The following is a 20,359-nucleotide window of genomic DNA, read 5'->3' as shown; positions in this document are numbered from 1 at the left end:
GATGGACGAGTGGAGGAGAAGATGCTTTCTTCCCATTGGGACCCTGGCATCTACCAGCCCACTTTGTTTGGAGCCAATGTTCTCCCAAGGGCATTCTGCTCTTCTTCCTCCTCCTCCTGCTCACCTCCCCACTTTCACCTGCCCTCCCAGCCCAGCCAGCCCTCTCAGGTCCTCCACTTCTCTCCATGTGAGTGCTCCCCAAACCCAAGTCAGATCAGTGGAGGAAACCTTTAGTAGAATATTGCAAAAGGCTAAGGAGGGGAGGGGTAGAAAACAGGGGTACGATGGGGAAAAATCGAGTCAGTCATTACAGCTTCAAATATTTTTTTCTCCATTTTTTTAATTATGACTCACGTATACAATACAAAGTACTTGGACCAGAAACAGAGCTGCTGCCGGGACACAAAATCTACATTCATAGCTGGACATAAAGACGAATGACCAAAAATTATTATTATAGATATATTTTTAACGTTGTTTTTCTTTCGAGCACATTGCATAAACAGAGAATTCAAGACAGTTAACTATACATTCAGTGCAATTTAGTTCTACTCTACTGGGGTTAGAAGCACAATAAAAGCGCACAGGACCGGCGGGCTAGGCAGTCTCAGTTGTTGGGTTTTTCTTAGTGAAATAAGCAGCAACAAACGACAACAAAACCGCATTACAAATACTCTCAAAGCAGGATTTCTTCCTATAGGTAGTGATAAAATACGTTGGAGGTTTCTTTTTTTTTTATTTTAAATTTTTTCTCTTTTTTTCTCCTGTATTAGGATTTTTTTTTAATTTCTCTCTTTTTTATTTTTTCAAGATTATTGCAGGTTCCCTTTAGGTAGTATGTTAAAGATTTACTATGATTATTATCAGTATTATTATTATTTTCATGATTATGGCGATTTCTGAGCGCTTATACCAGTGCAGCTCAGAGGAAGCTGGGCCCAACAACAGGAATTAGACAGCTGAAGGGGAGGAAGGCATGGGCCCGAGTGACCATGGGATGGCTAGGTAGGATCTGAGCGGCAACTGCAGGCGCCTTTCTACCCCGTGAAAAGGGAGGGGGGAGGGGGAGACCCCCGTCTCCTTCAGGTTTCCATCAGGTTCCTAGAGAAAGTCAAGGGGGTCTAAGTGGGGACCCCCAGGTAGGGAGAGGGGATATTCCTTGCCATCATTTTTAAAATGTCTTTGAACATCTTCCCTTTCTTTCCCTTCCTTCCTTCACTTTTTCTTTCCTTTGGGAAAAAAAGTCAATCTAAGACACTAATCCTAGCATGAAAACAAAGCCACGAGTCTTCTTCCGCATTTTGAGGGGGCTCCCCTCTAAAATAAATACCAGAGAAGCAGGGAGGTCACAGTGTGGCAAGAAGGGGCCGGGAAAAGGGGAAAGGGGGCCAGGTCTCAGACCTTAAAATCCAGGCAAGACTAGGAAGGGTGGGGGTAGGGAGAAGTGTGTGTGTTGGGGCAACGACTGAGACAGAGACTCGGAACTTTTCGCTGTGTCTCAGTCTCCCCCCTCCAGCCCCCAAACAAATAAAGATGGGGGGAAGTCCAAAGGTAATAAAACCAGAGCTGCAAGTATCTGACAGGTAGTTAGAGTTGTGAGTGTCATTCTATTCTCTATAAAAGCAAATGACAGTCGTAAACTTCTCAATTTATCTGCTACCATAAAATGAAACTTCAAGGGAGTTGCTAAAGGAGGGGGGGGGGATGTCTCTCTTTTTCGCTCAGTCCTTGTTTTCTTCCTTTTCCTCCTCTTCTTTATCCTCTTCCTCGTTTCCTTCCTCCTCCACCTTCTCCTCATCTCGGGCTCCGGGCAGTTTATCCTTGTTGTTCTCCTTTTTCCACTTCATCCTTCGGTTCTGGAACCAGATCTTCACTTGTCTCTCGGTCAGTCCCAGGGCATGAGAGACTTCAATCCGACGCTTTCGTGTCAAATAAGGATTAAAGAGAAACTCCTTTTCTAGTTCCAAGGTCTGATACCGGCTGTAAGTTTGCCTTCCGCTGCGCCGCCCGGGAGCTGGACAGAACAGAAGCCCAGTCTGGTTATGTTTGGGTAGGGGCTTGGCTCTCCCCTGTCACTCTTCCTCCCCTGAAATCCCCCCCTCTGGTTTCCCCAGTTTTCCTCCCTCCTGCGGAAAAGGCTGAGCAGGCAGGGGCAGGAAAGTTTGGGGGGTTTGTTTTGGTTTAGCTTCACCTTGGGAGGTAGTGTGGGGGTGGGGGCAGGGACTAGGATCTGTCTGGAAAGTGGGGGCTGGAAGAGGCCAAGGGAGCACTGCAGAGTGCCCCCAGGCCTGCAGTTCCAGGAAACTGGCCCTTGCAGCTTTGTTTACAAGTGCAGAGGGGCATTGGGTGAGCAGGGCTGGGGACACAGTCTGTTTCCAAAAGGAAGGCAAAAGGGCTGGGGGTGAAGAAGTGGGGCTCTGCTCACTGCCCCTCTTCGGATCTCTCTGCCTCATGCCTTGCAAGGAGGAAAAATAATTGATCTCCTGGAATGTATCACTGCTTGGCCTAATTGCTAACTGGAGATCAGCAAATAAATCACGGGCCATCCTCGCTGGAACTTGTCGCTTTCTAGCTTCCCCTTTTACTTCGAAATTGGGCGATGAGGGGCCACCCTTGGAGGGGCTCATGACCTGAGCTGCTCTGAGGGTCTCAGGAAGACCCCACAAGCCTTTGATGCGGGGTAGCTTGGCAAGGGTCTTCTGGACCTCAGAGCCCTCTAATCTACATGGCCTCCCTCCTTTTCAGGACTCTTTTCTTCCCCCCCTCCTCTCTGACTCCCTCTCTTCTCTCCAACTGAAGGAAGTAGAGCAAAGTTGGGGTGGTGGCCCTAAGGCTAGTTCTCTGAGAGGAGGTGGTGGGTACCCCAGAGAAGCAGATCACCTGTTCTTGGGGTCCTGCCACCCCCTGACCCAGCCAGGGGAGGGAAGCAGGGGTCTTCATCCCAAGACAGCCTGGCCACTGTCCTGGACTGGGGCTCTCTGCCTTATGGAGAAACTGGCTTGCTCCAAAGGCTGATAACCTCAGGGTCCCCTGCTCCTTCCCAGCCACCTCCCCAACTTTGACTAGAGATGGTGAGAGAAAGAGACAGACAGAGAAAGAGGAGGAGAGAAAGACAGACAGACTGACAGAGGTGGAGAAAACGTTTTTTTAACCCTTTGCACCCAGATACCACCTTTTCCCCCACTTTTACCCCAATCCCCCAAATCTCCCAGACAAGCCCGGTGCCCCACCCCCAGCTGAACCTCCCAACCTCCAGAAACCCACTCAGGCCCGGGGGTGGGGCCCGAGAGAGCCCCAAGCCAGGAGGGAAAGCGAGGGCAGACAAAAAGGAGGCGAGGGAGGGGGGGAAGACCCCGGAGCGCGGGAGACCAAGGGGGAAAGAGAAAAGGCTTCTCACCGTGGGGTCTCATCCATGGAAACATGAGGCTGGGAGACGAGTTTTGATTTAAGTGGCCTTGTCCTTCGCTACTGTTAGTGTTGGCGGAGGATTTACAGTCGGGATATTGCACCACGCTCGCCTCTTGCTGAGCCCCATAAAGGGACTGTCTGGGGAGCGCCTCGTAGCCATAGAATTTGGAGGCGTCTCCGTGGCAGCTCAGCGAGCACGGGTTCTGCTGGTAGCCCGAGTTGGAGATGCCCGAGGTGCCGTGGTGGAAGAAGTCTTGGACGTGGTGCGAGGCGTGCTGGAAGCCGGGCGCCGAGCCGCCGGGCCCGTACACCAGCGCATGGCTCCGGCCCACGCTCTGCGGGAAGCGGCAGTCGTAATAGGCCGGCTCCAGGGACTCGCCGCCTTTGTACTTGGAGAACAGGGGGTTGACGAAGTAGGAGCTCATGCTGGGCACATGAAAACCCGCCGCCCCCTCCCCTCTGGCTCCCGACTCCCCCGCCCGGGACCCCCGAAACTGCCCTCCCCCCGGGAGCGATCCCCAGGCCGGCCGGCTCCCCGGGGCGGCGGGCCGGGCTGGGCAGGTGGGGGGCGCCTGGGTGCCGGCGGCCGGCGGGGCGGCGCAGCTCCCGGGCTGGGCGCGGGCGGCGGCGGGCAAGCGGGCGGCGGCGGCGGCTCTCTTCACTGTCGGTAGGTAGAGCTCGCGCTCCCGCACTTAGCTCTTTCCTTTAACAGCCCAGGCGAATTCCTCAGACTCCCGGCGGTGGCGGCGCTTACACGCGATTCGCGTTCATCAATCCACGACATGAAGACAGGCGAGAGGGAGAGAGAGAGAGGGAGAGAGAGAGAGAGAGAAGGAAGGGAGGGATGGCGGGCGGGGGGTAGAGGGGTTCAGGGCTGGGGGGACCTGGAAGAAGGGGAGGGGAGGAAGGGGGAGGGATGGGGGTGTGGTATGTGGGGGGTGGTGGTGAGCCAGCCCCAGCTAATGGCTAGGGCCAGCTTTTCCAAGGTGCGCATTCAGATTTGAAGGTGCCTCTCCTCCCTTCTCTTTTCCTCTGAGAGAGAGAGGTACCTGAGCCAGCAGGTCAACTCAGGTTACCTCAACAGGTATAAGACCCCCCGAGGGGGCTGAATGCCAACAAGAGAGCAGTCCCCTAACAACCAAAGATGGGCTCCCCAGGGGGTCCTTAAGTCTGGGGACTTTGAGGAGGAAAAGCACATCTTATCCCCAGACGCTTCAGCCATCAGAATCCTCTTGCCCCTATCCAGCTGCCCTGTCCCCCCTAGATTCTTAAGATCCCTTGTCAGCTGGCTGTGGGTAGTGGAGAGGGCCAGAGGGGAGGGCACTCCACATACCAAGTCAGGGCTGCACTGCCCCTTCAGACACCAGCTCATGCCTCAGGCAGGAAGCCCGGGCAATGGCCACAAGCTTGCTGGAGGCTCTGAGAGCAAAGCCGCTGGTAGGAACAGGAGAGGGCAGCTGTGGTTCTCTGGCTTCTGGCTGGGCTGATCCAGGAGGTTGCTTCTTAGGAGACCCCTTGTATCTGGGTTGGAGGAGTCTGAAGCAGGCCTCTTACTTGTCCCCACATACCCTAACCCCATAGGAAATGCCAGTTTGGCCTGGAGGGGCCTCCTGGCTTCACCGCATCTCCCCCACCCCAACTTCCCCAGGCAGGCTGCCCAGGCCAGGATGTGGATGGGAACTGTCAACAGACACTCTTTAAATATTTACCCACACTTCTCTGGGGGGTTTCCCCCATCCCCAAGACTGGGTAAATTCAAGTTAATGCTAATGGATAAAAGACCCTTATCCCATCAGCACCCTTCTCTGGCCATAAACATGTATAGTTACATGGGCTGAACACAGAGAGAAAAGGGAGAAAGAGAGCTGTGGACACGTGTGCTCTGTGCAGGTGAATGAAGAAGAAGAATGATTTTTCTGGTCCTCCCCCTCCACAGTATGTGAGGGCAATGCGGGGCCATACTCAGGATCCACGCATACTGTATGTGCTCCCTTCCACCACGAACAACATCAAATGCACACCCACTCGACTATCAGAAAGCACCCCTGACACTTCACAGAGGCTGTGCACACTTGTGCACACCCAGGCATATATGAAAATAAGACCTGATAAACACACATGCATCTTTCGCTCTTTGCGTCATAAAAAAAAAAAAAAAAATTGCTACCTATTTTCCTTCCACATCTTGGGGTTTCAGGGTTGGATGAGGAAGGAGGCAGTTAGAAAATCAGATCTTTTTCTTCACTATCCATCCGGAGCCCAGCTCTAGGGATGAAGGAAGAAATGAAAGCGCAGGGGAGGACGATGCAGAGAGAATGAGTCTCCCCTTTTGTATCTAAATAGTTGCTGGGGAAATAGTCACTCTCAGCCACATTCCCAAAGGAGAACCACTGGGGCCCCAGCAAGAGATCAGGATACCCTGAATTTGGAAGAATCCACCCCCATCTGAGTAAGGTGGGGACTGCTCCAACTCTGAGACACCACACCTATAGCTCTGACCCTGGAGCCGCACGAGGGGAGGGTCAGAGGGCCGTGCCAGGGCTGCAGGGTCCAGGGCAGATTTCCTCCACTACCAGGGCACGCTGCAGCCTTGGTGCAGGCTCTGCCTTCTCTGAGCCTGCTCTGCGGGTACTAAGCTGACAGACTCTGGACTCCCAGCTTCTAGGTCACTGGGGACTGTCATAAATACTTTCCCCCTTTCCCTTCTGGAAAGCAGAGGCTGGACAGGCCGTATCCGCTCTGGGGCCTGAGCCCTATCTTTTAGGGGGTGGGGGGATATCTCAACATTTTATGGGCCAGCGAAAACCCTGCCACAGAGCTATCCTTCCGGGCCTTTGTGTCTTGGAATGCAACTGTCCAGAGTGTGCTGCTGCCTGCACCGCCTGCTCTGAGAGCCCACCAGTCCCCAAACCCTGGCTGGACTTGATTTCCCCTTTCGAGGGTCCCTCGCCTTTTCTCTCTTTAGTTCATTTGATCGTTTGTTTTTTACATGTATCTGGTTGATTTCGCTCCTGGAGCCTGGAAATAAAGGAACCGCAAGCAGCCATCCTTGCTGGGGCGTCTCCGTCCCTCGCCCCGAGGCCTGCACCGCCCTCCTAGGTATCGTGGATTTATGTTCGTTTGTCCGGGTCATTCTGCCTTTTCGTGTTAATTACGCGCTGCCTGCTTCGTGCTTATCTCCTCCGCAAAGCGATTATTTTCAACGCCCGCCCTTCTGAGCCTCCCGAATCTGCTGGCAGAGCGTGGGCCCGTCTCCTGCCGCCACTCGCGATTTATTTACACCTCGCAGGTGAGAGGATTGATTTGCTCAGAGCCAGAGGGGCCGGGCTGGGCCGGGGTGGCCGGCCTTCTAGTCGCTGCTCCTCGGGGCCGGGCCTCAAATGTCAGTGCGGCCAGGCCGGCTGGGGGCACCGCCGCCGCCTCTAACATTGAGCAACAGCGCCACCTCGCGTCCACTTGCTCCAATGCAGTTCGGCCGGGGAAAAGCCAGCAGCTAAGAGCAAGCAGGTCCCCAGGCTTGACCCAAAGGTGGGAGGTGGGGGGAAGGAGTTACCAAATGAATGCGCCCGACAGGGGTACCCGGAAGGGATTCCCCCCTCCCCAGGAGCGCTGTTCTTTTGTTTTCTAAATCCTCGAAATAAACCTTGTCCAAGGTTTTATACTATTTTCTCTCTTTGTCACCCTCCCTTCCCACATTAAGAGACACTGTGCAAAAGGAACTGCCGCGATTTTCCCCGCAACCAGGCGCATTTCTGGCCTCGGAACACCGCGCACCCAGACGCACGCACCGAAGCTCCCGCAACCGCCTTCCCGTGGAGCGCACCCTAAAATCCTCGCTCCTCTTACCCTGCCGCCGGCTCCGTACCGCCTATTCCGCCGCCGCCTGCAGGACGTTGGGGTGGGACTCTGGCTTCTCCCGGGTCTTTGCCCCCTGGTTTGTGGCCCATCCCTCTCTCACGCGCGCTCTCTCTCCACCTCTCCCTCCCAGCCAGTGAGGTCCTGTTCTCCGTGGGCCATAGACAAAACATTCCTATAATCCGATTTCAAAGGAAAGAGTGTCCACCTTATTTAAACCATAAAACAATTAAGCCCAGACGTCTAGCCAGCTCCGCGCTGCTGTTTTGTTCGGCCCCATTCAGAATCCAGCGCAGGGAGACAAACAGCGCCATAAAAGTGGCATTTCGGGGCCTCGGAAATGTACCTACCCTCTGCCTTCCCAAGTGGAACAACTTTTAGGGTTTTGTGATTCTGACAAAGGAGAAGAGGAGAGGTGGGAGGGGAGGATTAGGGCAGGGGGGCGTTTGCAAGCCCCTCTTTCGTCCCCAGCTTTCGTTTCTTTCCCCAGATGTGTGTCGTGTTGTTGTGGTTTGAGTTCACAAATGACAATAAATAAAAATCGAATCCAATCCTGACCTGCAGGCTGGAGGCTGAGCTGGTACTGAACCGTGGGCTGGACCGCATGGGCCTGCTCTGGATCCCACGCTCTGGTCAGGGCCCTCCTTCCTGCCCAGAGCCAGACCGGCTCGGGCGGGCCGCAGGAAGCAGGCCGCGCTGACGGACGGACGAGGGGAGGCGACAGGGCCTTGGAGCAGGGGCGGGGTGGAGGCCCGGAAACACCGCCGAGCTCGGGCCGGGAGAGAAGCTTGAGTCCCCGCGGTCAGGACCGAGGGAGATGGGTGGGTGCCTTGTCCTCCGCGCGGGGTGCAACTGAGGCCGGGGTCCCAGAGGAGGAGCGAGGTAGCCAGAAAACTACAGGCAAAGCACCTTTCAAAAGGACCAAGAAAACAATCGCTTCTGGAATTGGGAGGTCTCTTCTTAAGCGGGAAAGAGGAGGGGTGCCTCAGCGACTGGGAAAACCAAACCGCGACTTCTGATTGTCTCCCTCAAAATATTATCAAAAAGAAAACGTTCACCTCTTCCCACCTTCCTCCAGCCCCTGAAACTGGACTATTTAATAGGAGGAGCGGGTAGGAGATTCAAATGATGGGAAGGGGCTGGTCCCTACAAGTGCCTCACCAATCCTGTAAGGTGATGCCATGGGGGGAGCTGCTTAGGAATTGGGGTCCCCAATTATTTTCTTTTACGGTGGTATTCCCCAAGTATTCAGAGCAACACCCTGCACCCTCGCCAGAATGGGCAGCCTGAGATATTAAAGGGCTATATTTCAAGCAGTCTGAGTTTAATAGTTTCCAGATTGGGGGATTTCCGAGAAAGGGGGCGCTGGGCCGAAGCATACCCGGCAGCTTGAGTCTGCTTCTGATTAGCAGATGAAAACTGGTGGTTTTGGGGAAGGCGCTCCCTCGGGGTGCTAGGCAGTCAAACATCCCCACTGGGCTGTTGTTACACACACATATTCCCCAGTCTTTGCCCCTGGGGTCCCACAGCCACCAGAGAACACCCCACTTCTGGCTAGCCCCTGGCCAGCTTCCTTTGGCCCTAGCCTCGGGATCTCCTAGAACTACTGTGATTGCTCAGCATAACCACTGTCACCCCCAGATCAACATTCAAACTTCACCCCCAGATCAACATTCAAATTAAGCACCAGAGAGAGAGAGGTTGAATAGACTAGAGAGAACTAGGAGATGGAGAGAGGAACTGAGAATACACTGAGAAATAGAAACTAAATCCAATCTTGATTGCATTGGTTTTGCCATCTTTCTTCTCTCTCCCTCCTTTCCTTCCTTTTCTTTCTTCCCTCTCTACTCTCTCCCTGCTCTCTCTCTGCATCTTCTTTCACTCTCAATGCCCAGTGCCTGTCCAGTTCCCTGAGGCCTGCAGGGCCTTCCTCTTCATCCTTCACCGCACACCCTCTTTAGCAGCCTCCCCCCCACCAAGACACCCCTCAAAGCACCGATGCAGCCAGGCAAGAATCCAGCCCCGGCCTGCACCCAGCACGCAACCTTCATCTTTACCTATCTCTTCCCTCCGATCTCATGTACTCATAAATTATTACAATTAATTACAGCCAAGGAAAACCATTCATGCCGTACCCCCACCCCCAGGGACTCCATCGAGCTACCAGGAGACTCACAGGCAGCCAGCCAGGGCAGGCACAAGCTGCACCCGGGCCTCAGCAGCCTCCACCGCACCCCGGGAGCCTCTTAGCCCCATCACACCCTGCCTGGAGAGAAGTGGCGGGCACTTGCCCTTCTGAAGTAGAGGGAGCCCCTTGCCTGGCTCCCACCTCCCCTAAAGGATCTAAGCACTTGCCTCCTCCACGTCAGAAGCCTGGGAGCGACAAGGAGGAGAAATAATGAGAACTGGATGCAGTTGGGTTTCTGGTTTTTTAAGTGACTTCGATATATTAACACAGAGCTGTTCTACCATAACAAACAGAAGCACGTTACAGGACCGACTCTGAGGATGAGAGGAGACACTGCTATGTACATGCCAGAGGCGCCGGCCTGCGCTGCTGGACCCAGCCTGCGGCATGGTTCCCGGCCCTCGCCTTTTATCTCCTGGGCTGGGAAGCACACTTGTGTATGTTGTGTGTGTGCGCGTGTGTGTGTTTTTGTACAAAATCTGCACACAGAGCACCCCAGGCCCGGGGAACGATGGCCCGGACCAAATACAATACATGAAAAAAAATAGAAATATAGCGATTCAAGTACTGGCTTCTCTGAAGAAAGGAGAAAAAAAATCACATTTGTGTGTGTCATTTATTTCAGTTGCGCTGGGAGAAGAGAACGCGGTTTCTCTCCCCGCCTCCTCCTCCTCCTCGCTGGGTAGAACTAACTCTAAAACACCAATTTCTCAACACTGAACCCTCCCAAATCGCAAGAGTTTTCCTTTTCCCCTTCCCTTTTTTTTTTTTCCTTTTTAAGCCGACTGGCTTTTCTCTATCTTGCTCTTTCCTTTTTCCTTTCAGTGCTGTCTCCCGCCTGGGCTGGGGTATTTTGTGGGTTTTTTGTTTTGTTTTTCCCTTGGCTGTGCGAGGCAGCAGGCTGGGGCAGGGTTTAGGATTGCTCCTTGTCGGTTTTCTCTTTATTCATCTTTTTCATCTTCATCCTCCGATTCTGAAACCAGATTTTGACCTGCCGCTCGGTGAGGTTGAGAACCCGGGCCACCTCGTACCGACGGTCCCTGGTTAAATACATATTGAAGAGAAACTCCTTCTCCAGTTCCAGCGTCTGGTACTTGGTGTAGGGGCAGCGCTTCTTCCTCGTGGAACGGGCGTGAATCCAGTTGGCCACGGGGTTGCCTGGAGGGCCAAACATAGGCAGGGGTCATTGGAGCCCCTTTCCAGCCCAGGACCCCTGCCACCCCATCCCCAGGCTCAGCCAGGCTCCCCAAACCCAATAATTGAACCTGAATTTGGACACGTTTTGCTTTAGGAATTCCCCCCTTACTGCTTTTGCGATCTCCCCCCTCCCTATCTTTCCCCTCCTTGGTTTCCAGCACCTAAAACTATAGGAAATCGAAGCTATCAAAGCCTCTACAGTCTGGTCCTCCTCAGCTTCAAGAGTAGTAATTCGAGAATATCCTCATAAAAAGTCCAAATTCCCAACCGTTTCATAGGCCCATAAACGCTTCTCTCTCTTGTTTTTTATTTTTATAGCGAGGTCTCTCTCCTCCCCACTTCCCTCCTCCTCTGCCCCCTCCCACCCTCCCAACCCACGACCAAGTCCTGAAATTTCAGCAGTTCTGTTTCCTGACCCTGAGAGTCCCCAAGCCCCTCACTACCCTCTCCAGCGCCCCATCTCCGCTCTCTCGGAATTCAACCCTGCTGAGGCGAATTCTCAGGGTGATGCTTGGATGGGAAAACACCTTCTCCTCTCCCCAGGGAGTTGCTGGTCTTGGGGACAGGCTCCCCTATATCTTAGCTTCCCTCTTTGGCTTCCAGTGCCCCCTCCTGCCAGCCCCAGGACAGGCTCTGCAGGAGCCAAGCCTCCAATTTCAGGTTTATGGGAGTAGCTGAGGGCAAGGAGGGAAGCCTTCAGAGGAGTATAATTAGGCCCTGGCCCCTGATGGGGCTGCAGGAAGTCCTGCAGCCCCCTCCTGGGTCTCCCCCAGACATTTCCTCACACCCAGGGGCTGCACCCCCTCCTCCTGCTGTTTCCCCTTCTATCCTCTTTCTGGCCCTGCAGCTCTCACCTGTCCCCCCCCCCAAAAAAAACTACCCTTGTCTTTATCTGCAATACTCAGAAGGCTCCCCTTTCCCTGATTGGAGTGTGTGTGTGTGTGTGTGCGCGCGTGTGTGTGCAATTCTCTAATCTGGGGAGATGCTTCTCCCCACTCCTCATCCCTGACCCCCATTCCCACCCCTCTCTCCTGCAGACCCTCAGAAGAGGTCTCTCAAGTTTAAAGAGACTGGGACCCCTCTTCTCTCCCTCAACTCTGGAAGTCCTGATCCCTCCAAGTTCCCAGGCTGGGAAAGCACTCGGACCTCTCATCCAGGGTTCCTGGGGGAGAAGCCCATGGACCTTCTGTTTTATGAATCTCTAGTGGGGTGAGGACCCCCACACTGCCTGGGAGGTAGGGGTGGCTTTTCTCCTTGGGGTTATTTCCTCTCTATCCCCAGTGTCCTCCTCATCTCTCCCCCATCTCATCCCAAAGCATAAAATGAACCTCGCCCCCACCCTATCCCCTGGCCCTGTCTGCATTTCTTCGAAAGTAGTGACTGAGCCAAAAAGCCTGGGCTGGGGGTGTGGGGGCAGGGGTCTCATCAAAGCCAGTTCCTGGGAGAGAAGCCCCCCTCAGCCTTCTCCCAACCTGGCTCCCTGGGCCCCCTTCTCAGACCTTCCTGCCCCTGAAAGCTCCCCAAGGTAATTCGCTTTTATTGAGTCCTCGCCCTCACCCCTCTCCCGCGCTCCCTGCGCCGCTCCGAGGGGCTGTAATCCGCTCCCCCCGCCTGGCCTCCCCTCCCCTCCCGCGCGGGTTGTAAAGGAAAATTGCTCCCAACTTACTGGGGTCCAGGTCGGCCTTCTCCTCTTTGTGCTTGCTGCCGGCGAGGGCGTCCGCCTCGGGCGAGGGCAGGGTCTGCGGGGCGCGGTCGCGCAGCTCCCCGGGCGAGCCGTACATGTAGTCCGGGTAGCTGCGGCCGTCGCCCGGGCCGCAGTCGGCGCGGCGCCCGGGGTAGGCGTCCGGCTTGAGGGCGTAGTGACGGCCCCCGGCCGGGAAGCTGGGGAAGGAGACGGCGCCGGACAGCGGCTCGAGCCAAGTCCGCATGTAGCGCGTGTCGGCGCCGAGGTGGGGCTGGGGGCCGTACGGGTGGTAGACCACGGACGACTGCGAGGGCACAGGCGCCCACGACGTGCTGAACACTGCCGGCTTGGGCGCGAAGCTACAGGACGGAAAATCGCTACAGTCCGGCACCAAACCGCTGGGTCTGGCGGCGGCGGGGTGAGCCCCTGTGGCCGGAAACCTGGACGCTAGGAGGTCTTCATTGTCGTGAGAGATGAGCGAGTCCACGTAATAGTTACTGATGGGCCCCGTCGCCGACATCGTAACAGGGTTTTACATACATAAGATTATTGTATGAACTGTATATGTACTTTTTATCTGCTCACAGAACAATCAAGGCAGGTAATTATTTTTCCAGCCTTTTCCCCGCAGCTCATTGGTTCCCCGGCCCCCACGTGATCGTATTTACCCAAAAATACGGCGCGGATCAATGCGCAGGGGCTTTTTTTCCTGGCTTTTTTTTTTTTTCCTTCTCCCACCCCCTTCTCTCTGCTGATCCCCGCGACCTGCGTTTTCCTGGGGGTCCGCAACTCTGGACCCACGGACCCGCCGCCCCCTCAGGACAACTCGCATCTCAGCACAGAAGCCCCTGCCCGTGTCCACCCATAAGCAGATGGCCTCCGCCCCCACCCCCGGGAGGATTTCTTAATGGGGTGCCAATGCCAGTCCCCGAAGCCAGGGTTCCCGGACCCTCGGGGCTGAGCTGGGCGCTGGAACCCCGCAGGGGCGGAGAGGCCGGCCGAGGTAGGTGGAGGAACTATTTCTTGACGTAATCCGTCTCTGTCGGTCCCGACGCTCCCGCAGTCTCTGCGCGAGCCGAGATCAGCGATTGTCAGTTCGGAACGTGGCTTTTAAAAATGCGTTTTTAAATAGTGTGTATGTATGTATTTCTTTCTGGAGCAGCAGCAGCGAGGGAGGGAGAGTGGGAGGGGACTGGGGAAGCTGGGGTGGAGGGAGGGAAGGAGGGAAAGGGGAGCGTCCTTCTGCCACTGGCCAACTCAGCCCCCCAAATCTGGGGTAGGGGAAGCTTGGGGAAGGTGGCCCAAGGGTGGGAGGGGTAGGACCTTGGGACCTGATACACCTCTGTCACCAGAAGTCCTCTCTTTCCTTTGGCACAGATATGCAACCGTCTTTATTTTAAATTTATTGTCTGTATCTTTATCTTTCTTTGCCAGCCTGAAGAAGTAGAGGAGAGATCTACACAACTTCAGTGGGGTGTCCCCGTCCCGTCTTCCTGTTCGCCCTCTTTTGCCCCCAACTCCATCTCTGAGACATCCTATCCTCCCCCCCCAAAAAAGAAGTCACTCCGGGGCTCTGTCTGCAGAGAGCCAGGGTGAGAGCGGGCAAGGCGAGAGAGCGACCTCGGTCGTGGGCAAGTAGCTTGTTTTTACGTCCTTCAATAAAATTTTTATGAGGATCATTTGATTGTTCATAAATGTGTCTTTCATTAAATAAAATTGTAGGCTGTTTTTGGAACGAAAAAAAGCTATGAAGGAATGGGAGAAAGCAATTTCTTTGGAGTCAGACACAGGAATTCTGGAGGGGGCAGTGTGATGGTAAGGAAGATCACACAACTTGGATTCCTCCCCCCCTCAGTAAGTTGGTTGCTACCCTCCTCCTTGAATTTGGGGTTCGTTGCCCAGTCCTCTGCTTTCCATCAGACTGTCCCATGGTGGTTTAGCAAAGGTGGGCAAAGGCAAGCAGGAAATTCTCAGTGTGGGTGCAAGAGAGGGGCAGGGAAGTTGGTGGGGGTGGGGGAGAAGAGCAGGTGATATCCCCAGAGACACAGGCGTCCTAGGCAGGGCAGAGTGAATTTGAAGGAGGGGTGCAATTTCAGGGTCAGCAGGGAATAGTCCAGTTTGCGCCAAGAGAAACAGGCAGGAGCTGAGGCTAAGACACAGGCTCTGAGGCAGCAGGGAAGGACAAGGTTTCTCAGACTGGAGATGCCTGCTCTTCTCTCCCATTCCTGTCCTCAGGAGGGGACCAAACACCAGGGATGGGGGGGTGGAGGCTGCTTTTTTCCTGCATCTCTGTCAACCTGTCTCCTCTAGGGAGGAGAAGGGCTAGAGAGAGGTGTTCCAGAGACTGTAGTGTGTGTGTTTGGGAAGGGGGGGTAAGGAAAGTTGAGGGGGAAGGGTCTGTCTGCAGCCTGCAGCACCGACCCCAGCCTGCCAGGCCCCCACCCCAGTCCCTGCTCCTCCCCTTCTCGGGTTCTCTCCTTTTCGGTCTAGCGGGGCTGGGATTTCGACGCATGGGGGGGACGTGAGAAGTACCCGGCTGGGGAGAGGCGACCCGGGGCCTCAGCCCCTTCACCCTTATCTCTGATTATCTTCTCCTCCCCCCGACTGGACTGGTTTTGGAAAAGCCAAATTACAGCAAGAAACAGAATATCTCTTTGGCCTTGATGGAGTTGGGTTAGCTGTCAATCAAAAATTCTCCCTCACTAGTTCAAGGAAAAGACTGGAGGTTACCGTCCCCCTGCCTAGGCTTCCTCCAAATCCCCAGCGCCATCAGCACCTCCCCCCAGCCCTGGCGGCGGGGGACCCTGCCTGGTTCTTGGGTGGCTGCTGGCAATGCTGAGCAGAGCCGCGGAGCGTTCAGAGGGCCCGGGGCCAGACTGTGACCAAGAGGACATCAGGGGACAGAGCCTGAGAGAGACTGAGCCCGAGACAGCCTGAGACAGCAAGACTGAAGCACAGCGCCAGGTCCCCAGAGAGGAAGGGAGGAAGGAAGGAGGGAAGGAAAGAAGAAAACGGATTAGAATAAAAGAAAGGGAAGACAGACAGAAAAGAGGGGAGGCAGGATGAAAAGAGAGGGAAGAGCAGGGAAAGGAAGGCATGCAGAGAGAGTCGGAGGAAGGGCAGCGACAGGCAGGCAGGACGGGGCAGGGCGCGGGCTGGCCGAGCAGCCGTGGCATTGTGCAGCCCGCTGGCTGGCCAGGCCTTTGCCGCGGGACCGGCTCTGGGCGCGGCGGCCACTTCTGTCCGGACACAAAGGAGGAAGAGGCCTCCTCTCCTGCCCCTCCCGGGCGACCTGCTGGGGTGGGGACACCAGGCCTCTAGGATATAGAACCCTATCTCGGCCCAGGCAGCTACCCAGGCAGCTGGGAGCTGAGCCACGCTCTCATCAAGGAGCAAAGAAGACAGGACGAAGGAGGTTTCAAGCCCGCCGGCTCCTCCTTTTCGTCTTCGCCAGGGGACAGGGCCCATCTGCCCCTACCTCAGTCTTCCTAGAAGGAAGCTGCCCCCACAGCCCCTCTCCTATGGGCTTCTACTATTTGGGAAAGCCCCCCAGACACAGTGGCTGTAAACAGATGCCCCTTTCTCTCCTACCCAGCTTGGCCACCACCTTCTTTTCAACTCTTGAGCAGCCTGCCCACCCTGCCTGCCCACCCAGCAGAGGCAGCAGCAGTGGGGCAGCCAGGATCACCAGGCCCACGCTCTCTGCTGCCACCAAATTCCCTGTGAAACTGAGGGGAGGTTGTCGCCTTCATTTCAGAGCATGAACTCAGGCCCTCCCACTCAGACATAGACACAACTGTGGATCTGGAAGCAGGCCTCACCCACAGCCCCCTCCCCACCAATGCCCCATTTTGCCTGGGCCTTGCTAAGAGAGGCAGCCTGGGGGAGGGGGGCTGGAAGAGGCTGAGAATCCCTGAGTTCACCAGGCCACCAGGCCGAGGTCCCTCGGGTTCCACAACTACATGTGGACGGTACCCCCATCCTCTGCATTTGGAGGTGGGGTGGCAGGTCAGGGCTCTGAAGCAGACCCTAGGGCTCTCCCCAAATCCAGACCTGGAGGTGTCAGGGCACCAAGGATGTGGGAGCACCAAGAAGGAGGGGCTTGTCTTCCCAGGTTCAGTTATGCCTGCTGAATCTCCTGCCAGGTTCCCAGACTCCCTCTCACCCCCACCACTCCCTTCAATTTTCCTCATCACCGATGGGGAGCCCGAGGTACTGGAGGCCACTGGGAGTCCCTGTTGGGAGATGGGAGGACTCCAGCTTTAGCTAGCAGCTGTGCATTCACTGTGGTTCTTAGAGCTCTCTTCTGACCCCAAAAGACGGCACTGGGCAGAGGAGAGCCCCCTCAGGGGGAGGAGCACCCTGACTACATCACCTCAGACCTGGACAGCTGGGATCACAATCAAGCTAGCACCACCGTGGGCAGGACAGACAGACAGAAAGACAGGTTAGACTGATCCCCTCCCCTGGCCCTGCACCTCCCTTTTAGTGATTTAAATTCCCTCCGGTTCAATCCACACCGTCAAGTTCGGATTATATTTAAAACAGGCTTTCCCCGGTCCGCCAGCAGGTCATTCCCGCAGCCGCAGGCAGGGCGCCCGCTCCCGGCTCGGCAGCACCCGCCTGCGCGGAGGAGGCCCTGCGTGCTCCATTTGCTTTCGTTTTCCTTCTCCCCCTGAAATGGGCTCAGTTCACCTCTCCGCTGCCCTCTCCTCCTCCCCGCCCCCTCCTTGGTTCCCCACTCCTTTCCCCCCTTTTCTCTCCTGATCCCTCTTTGTTGGGAAAAACACACCCACACACACAACTCCTCCTAGCTCAGGCCTGCGCTGGAAGCAGAAACTGAATTCTCCTGGCCCGCCGCGAGGAGACCAGCGTCCTGCCCCCACCCCAGGTGGGTATCCGGGATCCCTACACACCAGGAGTCCAGCCGCTAAGCCCAGCAGGAGTGAAACCCCCAGGGCCTGTGAACGTGGCCCTCTCAACGCCACGGCCTGCATTCCCTACGGCCCCCTGCCCTGCGCCCCGCAGCAAACGGGGCTATTTCCGCTCCCCCAACCCGATCTGGTTTCCCAGCCTGGGGAGTGGCTGGAGCAGGAGCGGCCCCAGAGCTAGGGGTGCTCTCTGCCTGGAGCCCCCCGTGGTCCTAGGTGCCTGGTTACCTGATCTTTGTGTGATGTACGTGTGATGTATGTCGCAAGGAAATTTGCAGTGACTTTGGAGCCCAGACTGAGGAAGCGGAGGTGGCGAAAGGAGAGACAATACGGTCGGAAGTACAATTAAGGAGCCAGAGCCGCTAGTCTCTTCCCCCGCCCTCCCTGCCAGACTAGGAGCTGTCTGGCCTCAAACCTCAGGGCAACCCGCGAACCTGGAGCCGGAAATTCAGCCCATGGCGGAGGGAACCAGAGGTTCTGGCGTCCAGAAAGCAGGAGGAAAGCGCCCTCCAACTTGGGCGCCCAGCCACCAGCCCCACTGAGTCGCCGAGAATCCAATGAATGAAAGTGCACATTCCGACGGATTTTTCCCGATTTTTTTTCAGCCTTTTGCTGGACAGCCTAGGGTTTAGGACGTCTCAGACGGACAGACAGACAGACAGACAGGCAAACCGCATCTCCGGAGGCAGACAGACTCACAACATGAGTGTGAGTCTGAAATCAAATACAGGTTCAACATTCCCCAGGCCTCTCTGCCAGGCCGGGCGGGCGCCGATCTCCCTACCTTCTCTCCCCTCCAGGGCGTCCGGCAGAGACCCGGAAGACTCGGTCCCTCTGGCTTGGTCCAATCCCGCCTCGGGAAGCGCCTTCGTTACCTGCTCCTCGGCTCCCCACGGCCACAGATGCAGGGCAGCCGCCTCCGCCGGGGGAGGGAAGCCCCGGCCACCGCAGCCGCCGCTGCCCGCCCTCCTTCCCTCCCTCCCTCTTCCTCGCCCTCCCTCCCTCTCTCCCTCCCTCGCGCGCCGCCGCTCGCGGGGCCCTCCCGCGGGCAACCTGTTCTGGACCAAATCCAGGTATCTCCGAAAGAGACAAAAAAGAAAGGACCTCTGATGTAGAAAAGAAAGAAAGACCCTGAACTGCATTTATTTTTCACGCTCTGACCATTGGTCGGCCTCAGTTCAGGCGTCCTGGGCCCGGCCCTGCGGCTGCAGAGGTGTGCAGGCCTGCTGCCTCGCCCACGCCGGCCGCCGCGCCCCGCGCGCTGCGCGCTCCACACTCTGGGCCGCCGCCCCCCGGCAGCCCAAACACCAAGCAGACCTCAAGGTCCTTCCTACAGACTCAACATCCGGTTGCCCGCCTCGCCGCTGGCCTCTCCGCCTGGGAGCCCGCTCCGCTCCATCTGCGGCCAAAGTCCTCACACAATCCACCTTGTCCGTGCTCTCGGGGCCCGGCCGGACACCCTTCCGAGCCAAGGCGCCCGCTGACCACCCTCGGGCCGCGGCCCTGCCCGGGGCTGCACACCTCCTCCCCTGCACGGGACCCACACAAAGCCCAGTGTCCCAACGCCCCCACCCGCAGCCTCCTCTCCCCGGCCCCGCTGCCCTTCACCTGTTCTCAAGAAGGGCCGCATCTCCGAGCCAGCCGAGGCCGGGCGGTGGGCCGGGCGGAGGGTGCCCGGGAGCCGAGGTCCCAGGGAGGCCACAGATGATCCGCCGCCTAAGCCGGAGCTCCCGCAGCCGGCGAGAGATCTCAGAGACCAAGGCTCTCCTTGGCAAGCTCTTGCCTTTTCCTCCTTCTCCCGCAAGTCTTAAACACTTACACGCGGAGAGTTCAGCTCTATAAATCCTGCTCCTCTTTCCCATATCATAATTAAAAAAAACCAGTAGGGGAGGTTTTAACTTTTATTGCGATTTCTGGAGTTGGGCTGCAGAGCATATATTAAGTTTACGCTTATGCGCTCTCGGCGGGGAGGGTCCTTTAAGAAATAAAAATCCATCTTAATATCCACAGACGAGAGAGATAATTTTTTCCCTCCTCTTCACGCTGTTTCTTTTGAAGACTCCCCTCCAGCGAAGCGAATAAATAATCACCATCGCCTTAGCCATGATCCACGGCCCCAGGGCCCCGCGGTGGACACTGGTCACCAGACTGGCCCTCACCTTGGCCCTGTGAGAATGCACTCCACTCCCCAGGATATTGGGGGGGGACACCCAGACCCATGGCTCTGTGGCCACCCCCCTATAAGCCCACCAGCTCTGAAATGGAAATTGGGGCTGAGAGACCCAAAGCGCAGAAGTCGTTCATTGGTAAATTTCGGCCCATCAGGGACACTGTCTCAAAGCCAGGCACTCCTGAGCACCCCGCCCCTGCCTGGGACTCCCTTCACTCCAGCTGGCCCTGGGCTTCTGACAGCCTGAAAACTCAGAGACTGCCAAGGGCTCCCAAACCAGGGAAGCCCTTGCCTGCCTCGCACCAGCTGGCCTTCCTCTCTGAAAACCTCCCCATTTCCCTGGGAGCCATAGGGCGATTTGAGCACTTCCTTCCAAGGGAAGAGATTTTTTTTTTCCCTTACAAAGGGTTGGGGGACAGACAGAAAGACAGACTGACAGTTTCAGCTGGGGAGAAGGCAGGCTCTATTACTATTCTCTCCTCTAGTCTCCATGGAATCTCTTTGTATAAGAGAGAGAAAAATACATGAGTATGCACAAAAATATATACAGGGGATCTGGGAGAGCCTGGAGGAGGCAGAGATATAGAAACAGAGACCCAGACACATGCAAGTTTCCATATATGCCCCCAGCAGACAACTGCGTGAATAAACTTCATGGATATACTGTGTTACAGGGACATGACTTTGTTTCCCTGTCTGAAAGTTTCTAATGTTTTAATAATCATAATAGTTCCAAAGTAAGAGAACCAAGAACCTGTCCTTTGCCTTTTGACTTTCTCTTTCCCAGTCTGAGAGCAGGGGTGTACCTCCCCATTTTCCGTGACCCTCCCCATTTTTCTCTGCAGGCAGAGAAACCTCTTTGGAGAGCCCTCTCTCTAGCAACCAGGACCAGAACTGAGGAACCAGAGGGGGCAAGGAGGGGAAGA

The 20,359-nt window shown here is 56.0% G+C and overlaps 2 protein-coding genes and 2 long non-coding RNA genes across 7 annotated transcripts; 2 read left to right on the top strand and 2 right to left on the bottom strand.

Moving 5' to 3' along the window:
- Positions 1–1,577: 1,577 nt before the first annotated feature.
- HOXC8 (homeobox C8) lies at positions 1,578–18,847 on the bottom strand. 2 transcript variants are annotated; one of them, XM_043446625.1, is made up of 2 exons: positions 18,048–18,847; positions 1,578–2,014 (listed from the first exon to the last, which is right to left on the bottom strand). In XM_043446625.1, exons 1-2 carry the CDS (start codon positions 18,403–18,405, stop codon positions 1,722–1,724), a joined length of 651 nt encoding a protein of 216 aa, XP_043302560.1. In that variant the 5' UTR covers positions 18,406–18,847; the 3' UTR covers positions 1,578–1,721. The 2 variants fall into 2 exon arrangements, with proteins under 2 accessions (XP_043302560.1, XP_043302559.1); XM_043446624.1 differs by lacking the exon at positions 18,048–18,847 and adding an exon at positions 3,398–4,234.
- Positions 4,022–9,544, top strand: LOC122427285. 2 transcript variants are annotated; one of them, XR_006265381.1, is made up of 3 exons: positions 4,022–4,075; positions 6,426–6,697; positions 7,109–9,544. It is a non-coding gene; the product is annotated as an uncharacterized LOC122427285 (long non-coding RNA). The 2 variants fall into 2 exon arrangements; XR_006265380.1 differs by lacking the exon at positions 4,022–4,075 and having other exon boundaries at positions 6,053–6,507; positions 6,599–6,697.
- Positions 10,049–12,978, bottom strand: HOXC9 (homeobox C9). Its single transcript, XM_043446623.1, has 2 exons — positions 12,315–12,978; positions 10,049–10,609 (listed from the first exon to the last, which is right to left on the bottom strand). Exons 1-2 carry the CDS (start codon positions 12,850–12,852, stop codon positions 10,365–10,367), a joined length of 783 nt encoding a protein of 260 aa, XP_043302558.1. The 5' UTR covers positions 12,853–12,978; the 3' UTR covers positions 10,049–10,364.
- Positions 13,181–18,201, top strand: LOC122427283. Of its 2 annotated transcripts, XR_006265376.1 has the most exons (4): positions 13,181–13,335; positions 13,767–17,223; positions 17,869–17,971; positions 18,064–18,201. It is a non-coding gene; the product is annotated as an uncharacterized LOC122427283 (long non-coding RNA). The 2 variants fall into 2 exon arrangements; XR_006265377.1 differs by lacking the exon at positions 17,869–17,971 and having other exon boundaries at positions 13,199–13,335; positions 18,064–18,193.
- Positions 18,848–20,359: the final 1,512 nt, after the last annotated feature.

This window comes from Cervus canadensis, chromosome 25 (genome assembly GCF_019320065.1).
Source record: "Cervus canadensis isolate Bull #8, Minnesota chromosome 25, ASM1932006v1, whole genome shotgun sequence".
NCBI classification, from domain to species: domain Eukaryota; kingdom Metazoa; phylum Chordata; class Mammalia; order Artiodactyla; family Cervidae; genus Cervus; species Cervus canadensis.
Note: the sequence above shows the minus strand (reverse complement) of the source record. Positions and strands in the feature narration are given on the sequence as shown.